Source organism: Drosophila biarmipes, chromosome 3L (genome assembly GCF_025231255.1).
Source record: "Drosophila biarmipes strain raj3 chromosome 3L, RU_DBia_V1.1, whole genome shotgun sequence".
NCBI classification, from domain to species: domain Eukaryota; kingdom Metazoa; phylum Arthropoda; class Insecta; order Diptera; family Drosophilidae; genus Drosophila; species Drosophila biarmipes.
This window is the reverse complement of record NC_066613.1, coordinates 10641027-10648172: the sequence shown is the minus strand read 5'-3', so window position 1 is coordinate 10648172 and position 7146 is coordinate 10641027. Positions and strand designations below refer to the sequence as shown.

At 44.9% G+C, this 7146-nt stretch overlaps 1 protein-coding gene across 1 annotated transcript; it reads right to left on the bottom strand.

The window, feature by feature from the left end:
- Window positions 1-1021: 1021 nt before the first annotated feature.
- LOC108028096 (P protein) lies at window positions 1022-3350 on the bottom strand. Its single transcript, XM_017099740.3, has one exon. The coding sequence runs from the start codon at window positions 3336-3338 to the stop codon at window positions 1227-1229; it is 2112 nt and encodes a 703-aa protein (XP_016955229.1). The 5' UTR covers window positions 3339-3350; the 3' UTR covers window positions 1022-1226.
- Window positions 3351-7146: the final 3796 nt, after the last annotated feature.

The following is a 7146-nucleotide window of genomic DNA, read 5'->3' as shown; positions in this document are numbered from 1 at the left end:
CCAAGAATTCCGTTGATTGCCACCAGTGAATTCGTACTCGAAGTGTACACGTGTACACTCGACATTAAAGAGGTCTTAATTCGCTAGATTGAGTGTTTTCCTCGGCTTTCGAACGCGGGCGAGGCGCGTTTTATTTAAATTCCTCAATTAACTTTTTGAGCGAGCGTAATTGCCACCAATTATTTTGCAACATTTAAAATCTCCCCATCCGCCGGTTCCTCGGGTGGGATTTATATATTTATCCGCAAGGACGCCGGAGCATGTGGTGGTTAGGTTGGTGCTGCACACAGATCTAGTCAGTTGTAATCGCAGTTGTTGCCTTTGTTGCCGCTGTTTATGCATATTTAACACCCTTGAGCTATTATTGCGCGATTAAGCGGAAGAATTTAGCCAAGCTACGCATTGTCATTGCAGCTGGAGTTGTCGGGGTCGTTGCGCACAAAGTATGCTACAGCAAATAATACAGTGGTCGGAGGAGTACAAATTATCTGCAAATTTGTGGCACGTTGGTTTTCCAAAATAATTGTCATTGCTGGAGATTGCTTTTAATTTAAATACAAGTTCAAAGCAACTTATAGTCTTTAACATACTTATTTACGACCAATTTCCCAATGTCTTGTTAAGTTTTGTCGTAGCTTCTCAATACTAGCTTAGCTTTTAACTGACTAAAAACTGCGAGTTGTTTAAGTTTGACAATAAAAAGTTGAACTTTTCTTTCTTTTTCATATTCTTCACATCGAGTTATCACAAACCTTAATATGACATTGAGAAACCGCTTGAAAAGATAACAGATTTATGAAACACCTATCTATTTGTTATTTATCCACCCATAATTGTTAAAAACTTAACTGGCCAATAAAGCCTTTTCCTTGAGCTTTTCTTTCTTTTTTATGTTCTTAAATCCGAGTTATCCTTTGACAATAAATTAGAGCCATCAGAAAGCTAATAGATTTATAATGGAATACTAATCTACTTATTAATTTATCTACCTTTTTTTCATAATTCTTATAGAAAAATCAACTTTATTGGGCGACAGTAATCGAGAGTTCCACTTTATACTTTACTAAATGTACATGATGCGTACATGCGATCCAAATCGATACACGTATCTCGGGACCACAAGAACCCACATTGAGACTCTTGTCGGAGTGGCGTCTAGATAGACTGAACACCCCATCTATCGCAACTCCGAGAAGGGCCTGCCGTCGGAGTCGGAGCCCGGGAGCCTACGTTTTGTGCCAGGTGAACACCGAGTGGGCGAGGAGGAGGTAGACGGTAGCCAGGGAAACGGTGGCCAGCACCATGGGGAAGCCGTAGATGAAGAACTGGACGAAGGAGATCTTATAGCCGTACTGGTGGGCGATCGCGGCGGCGACCACATTGGCCGAGGCCCCAATCAGGGTGCCGTTGCCGCCGAAGCAGGCGCCGTAGGACAGGGCCCAGATGAGGGGCGTGTGGGGCACACTGATGGCGTCGTTGTGGTGCAGCTCGATGGTCAGCCGGAGCATCATGGTGGTCACCGGGACGTTGCCGACGAAGGCCGCCAGCAGGGTGGTCAGCCAGAGGATCACCAGAACGCCCACCGTGGTCTGGTGCTTCTCCTCCACGCTCATGATCACCCTGACCGTGTGTTCACTCAGCCAGTGGATGAAACCCAACTGGGCCACCGCCTCGGTGAGCACTAGCAGGGCGGCCAGGAAGAGCAGGGCCGACCACTCGACCTGGTCGAGTATTTCCTCGATGTCGTTCATCTTGGCCAGAATAAGGAGCAGGAAGGCGGCCAGCATGGATACCCAGCCCAAGGTGGCGCCGGCCATGAAGGGCAGCGAGTGCAGCAGGAAGCATATGACCACAAAGACCAGGGTGAACATGCACTTGATCAGCAGCGTCTTGTTGCGAATCCGATGATGTGCCTCCAGATGGGCCAGGGTCTCGAAATAGTTCGACGAGGGTTTCAGACACTGTCTTGCCGACTGGCGATCCCGCATCTCCGTCGCTCGGGCTGAGATTTCCGCGCTCATCCTTCGTCTATTGGCCTCCCTCTCGGCAGCCAGCTCAACTTGTCGATCCTGCAGCTTGAACAGGGATTTCCTCATGGTCAGGTAGAAGACCCCGAAGCCCGCTATCAGTGCCACCAGAACTCCGGGCAGCATGTGTAGAGTGAAGACCAGGAAGTCCACGCCCTGGGCAATCACCTCCGGGTTGGTGGCTATGATCACATTGGGCGGGTCGCCCACCGGAGTGAGGGTGCCTCCGATATTGGAGTACATTACCACTACTATGAGGACCAGAGGTGTTTGCACTTCCATGGCCTCGCACAAGCGGATGGCAATGGGCGCCATTAGAAGCAGCATGGTCACGTTGTCCAGGATACAGGACATGATGGCGGTGATGGAACTCAGTAAAACGAGCAGCGGCCAGGGATGACCCTTGGAGATCCTGTAGGCCAGCACGGCCATCCAGTCGAAGATTCCCGTCTCCGACATTATGGCCACCAAAATCATCATTCCCAGCAGCAGCATCAGGGTCTCGAAGTCGATCCAGGCGATGATATTCTCCAGGGTGGGTCGATTCCCCAGCGCCGTGAGGATCGCTATCCCAGTGGTGGCCATCAGGAGAGCGGCGAAGGTGCGATCCGTGAGCTCGAAGACGATCAGGATATACAGACCTAGTAACAGCAGGGCGGCGTAGAGGACTCCGTAATCGGTGACCATGGGGTGGGAGGAGACCTCCATGAGCAGGGACACCGGCTCCTCGTTCCGGCCTTCCAGTGAGATCACGGCCTTCGCATTGCGGTCTGTCGTCGGCGAAATCTTGAAGGTGCCGCTGACTTCCGTGAAGCGACCCTCGTCTTTCAGCAGGTAGATAGCCCACATTCTGGAGCGGCGGAATGTCTTATTCAAGTCCCGATCCCGCCACTCCACTCGCAGAGCCACAAAGGGCGTATCCTTGGCATCTCCTTTGTACTTCTGCAAATCCAAATCTATGGGACCTTTCAGAGTTATCCTGGTGGCATCGTTTGGCAATTTCACCCGGCGGAGGTGGGTTTCGTTGGGCAACACGGTGACCACCGTTGTAGCATCCGGCACGGTGGAGATCCGCACCAGAACGTAGGTGAAGAAGCCCCAGATCAGCAGGAGTACGCCGATCTTAATGACCTTGAAGACAAGTCGCAAAACAGAGAACGTCTCCGGCTCATCCAAGAAGTTCGGCTCTAGCTGCTCCGGCATCCGTAGTCTTCGGCGGACGCTCGACTGGTGGGAGGAGGGCCATGCCTGGAACACTCCGTCTATGAGGCTAGAATTTGCTCCACGAAAAATATCACTCATGAATTTCATTTGAAGGATAGGTCTAAGTAAATCTAAAGAAATTATAATTTTATTTGAGATCCTTTCATATTCAGTTCATCTTTAAGATACTTGTTCTAATTGCTTAATTAGATTATAAATAGGAAAAATATTGATACAGCATTTAAAAATACAGATTATGAAGAAATTGGCCCCCTCCCTTTTTTACATTATAGAAAAAAGGTGAGGATATCTGATATTTATACCTCTTAATAATAAAGATAAAGAAATTGAATAGTAATTGAACTAGAAAGCTGCTTATCCATTATCTTAATAATATTATGATCAGGATTATCTTTTATTTCACATTTTTCTGAATTAGTCTTTTTAATAGAAAACTTTAAATAGGGATGTGAAAATGTATGTCTCTTTTAGTGCTATAATATCAAATTATTTTAGGTAATGTCAGAAGTTATAGAAATATTTTTACCGTATATTTCATTACAAACTTTCCACTGTGCGCCGCGCTTTGTGGGACGTGCTTTGAGCAGAAGTTAAGTGCCGCTTGAGCCTTTTTAAATATAGAGAACCCCCTCTATATGGGTGCCCAAGAACCCGCGCATAACTGCAGCCATAATACGCACCACTGCCAGGCGGCTGCCCCTTCCTCCTCCGAGTCCCTTCCTGCATCCTGCGCCCTGCCTCCCGCACCCTCCCCCACCTCCCCGAAGGACCATTGTCAACTGACAATGCCGCTGGCAGATGTGTTGATAGTTCCAAGGAGTGTTGGTGGGGGAATGGAGCTCCGCCGGGGGATTGTAATGGGTCCTGGGCTGACTGGGCTGCTTGGGACGCTTGGGCCGTTGCCAGTTGAATGCAAATATTAATAGCGCAAATTTTGCGCCGCACAACAAGGCTGAGAATATGTGCCAGGGCCAAAGGAGCGCTTGTTTCACCATTTAAAATGCATGAAACGCATAAATTTCGCAGCCGACTCCCAGTGCATTTGCCTCGCTTTGCTCTCGTTTGTTGCACACAAATCAAATTTATTTGCCATTTTGTTTACACTCGCTCTTACACTAGTGTATTGGTCTGTTTGTGTTTTTAATTTGAGTGCAGCAAACATTTTCGATTGATTTTGTATCCTCTTGTTTTTTGTTTTTCCCGCTTTTTATGCACATGCCACGCGAGGAGAACCAATATTTGCTCTATCTCTAGAGACGGGTGTTTGGCCGCGGGAGTGGGAACTCTATTAAATTGATTCGTGTTTTAATGGAATTGCGACTCGGTGGGCGGAGCGTGTTGTCTTAGCCATTAATTGAAACTGCTGATTGAATAATGAATGCATGGACAGGCCCGGCCTAATGTAAATAAGCAGTGCCGCTAAAAACAATAAACACCTCAGTTGCATGCGTTTATTGATTTTTTGCTTTACAATCCACTTAAATCATTGCGAGTACTTGCTTTGTGCCATTTCCCCATTTTGTCCTTTTTCCTTTGGAACTAAGGAGGGGAAAACTACCCATTATTAAAAGAGACCGAGCTGGTCAAGTGCAGGATAATGAAAATGCTTAATAAGGCGTTGGCGAGGAACAAATGTTGGCTTCTCCATAAAGTTTAATTAGAGGGACAGGCGCTTGACAGAGCCGGCATATGGAAATGAAATGAAATAAAATGCAACGGCCTCGACGCAGTCAATGCTGGAGTTTATTAAATTTTACAATGGTATTAAGGTCCATGTGTTGTCAAGGAAATGCTGGAGGCAAGTGCTGTCAAATATGGCAGGGAATTTTAATTAAAAAGCAGAAATAATATGATCAATTAATTTACCAGGCTGGAATACTTTAGTTTTAGTCAAATGTGGCTTTGGCCGAGTGTAATCCATTACCCGCTTCATTTAATTTCAGTCCGGAGAAGCGCAATCAAATGGAAACCAATTGCCACACCTTGACTTGACCTGTGCTGCGCTGGACTGATTAAATTTCGGCTACCCAATGCGATAATTATGACACCTCAACACACCCACAGCCCCAATACACAATTATCCTTTCTAGGGTGGACCTTGTAAGTATGAAATAAATATATATAAATTATATCTCAAAGCTTATTTCTTATACCTCCCCTGACAATATAATATTTTTAAGTTTTATAGGGGTATGCATAATGAGAAAGAAAAATAAAATATTTTAATTAATTTAATTTCATGTAGTTTTAATTTTGTAGGAAAGACTAAAAGCCACTAATTGTGTTTTTTAAGTTTAAAAGGTAAGTCCAAAAGCCACCTTAAGGTACTGTGAATGAAACTTCCGGATTAAGGGTCCACCCTGGAGCACACACACTCGAAGGACTGTGGCTAAGCTGAGCTAAGCAGTACTAAGTACTGGGTGGGCCCTTTGAAATATTGCACAATCAGCGCATTAAATAATTAAGTGCTTAATTAAATAGGGAGCGGCAAGCCAAACGCAGCAATCCAGAGGTAAGCAAGTAGTTTTTCCATCGTGCTACATCTCTGTGGTCAGTCTGTGCATACAAATTGCAAGGATGCCCGGCTGAGAGGTGGACGAAAGAGTTATTTGTCTTCATTTATCCATGCCCATCACGTGCCACGCCAAAATTCGTAATGAAAACTAAATGAGAGCGGAGGCCACAGAGTTTGACCTGGCCTGTTGCACGCTGGGCGTAATTAACTATTCGATTAAGAAGCCAATTGTTGCAATTAGTTGTTGCCGTGTTGATTGCCTTATGAAGATCAAAGATGGATGAAATGCTGTCAGAAACAAAAGGTATTCCAATAAGAGGTATTCCAATTTGACTACAAATTTGGGAACGATATGAATAAAATATTACAATAATAACGAACATAAATGAGCAAATCATTCGTGGAAAAATGATAGCCTGCTAAATAACTTTCGATATTAAACAAAAACGGATACCCCTTACTTTGGGAAGGAAGGTAAAAGGGAGATGGACATATGCAAGTAGCAAAGCGACTTTTTCAAAAATTGTAATTTGTTTAGAACTTCTTGATAAACGGCCCGATTGAAACTAAGGGTCTCATGCTAGGGCATTTGTGGGCAATTCAGAAATAGCAATATAAGTATAGAAATATAACATTAGCGATTTGAAATTCTATGCCTAACTACCTTGCCTTTGTAATTCATAAGATACATTCTTCATTGTTGCTTCTGAATTCGATCAGTTGATGAATTTAAGACTTGTAATAATAATAATTAAACCAAATTTAAATAGGAATTCTTTTAATTCTAAGCCAGCAGCCTCTTTAATATTAAATCACCCCTGTTAGCTGACGTAAAAATAGAGATTCCTAATGAATCCATTAACAATCATTAGCCAAAGAACACTCCCATTGCGAATAACTTTGGCAAGCCTTTAGCACATTTACTTCAATTAGTGAGAAGCCTGCACCGCGCTCGTTCCGTCTCGCTCCGCCCTGCCGCCCTCTCGCTCCCTCCCTCCCAGTGGGCCTAGACCAGCAGACATCCCAAAACAAGGCTCTCCAGATACAGTTATGTATGTTGTGTAATTACACAAATGCATTTATGTTTCATACTAAACAAGATACAATGTGCAGACGTTTTGTATTTGTGCAGCCATTCAGACGCAAAACAAAACAGAAACAAACGAATGCATGGCGAAGGGGGGCAGCGGAGAAAGTAGAAAGCGGCTGGGTGTCGGTGGGAGGGGTGGGCCAAGTAAAAGTAGAAAAGTAAATGCATGCTATACACACAGAAAAATCGCAAACAAATATGTGTGTGTGCCAGCATTTCAGCAGTTTAAGAGCCATTCAAGCGTGGTGTTGATAGGGGGTAGACTTGCAAGTACCGGTTAAAAGCCGGTC

Excerpts from the sequence above, each read along its gene's own strand:
- LOC108028096 (XM_017099740.3), bottom strand. The coding sequence starts at position 3,338 with ATGAAATTCATGAGTGATATTTTTCGTGGAGCAAATTCTAGCCTCATA.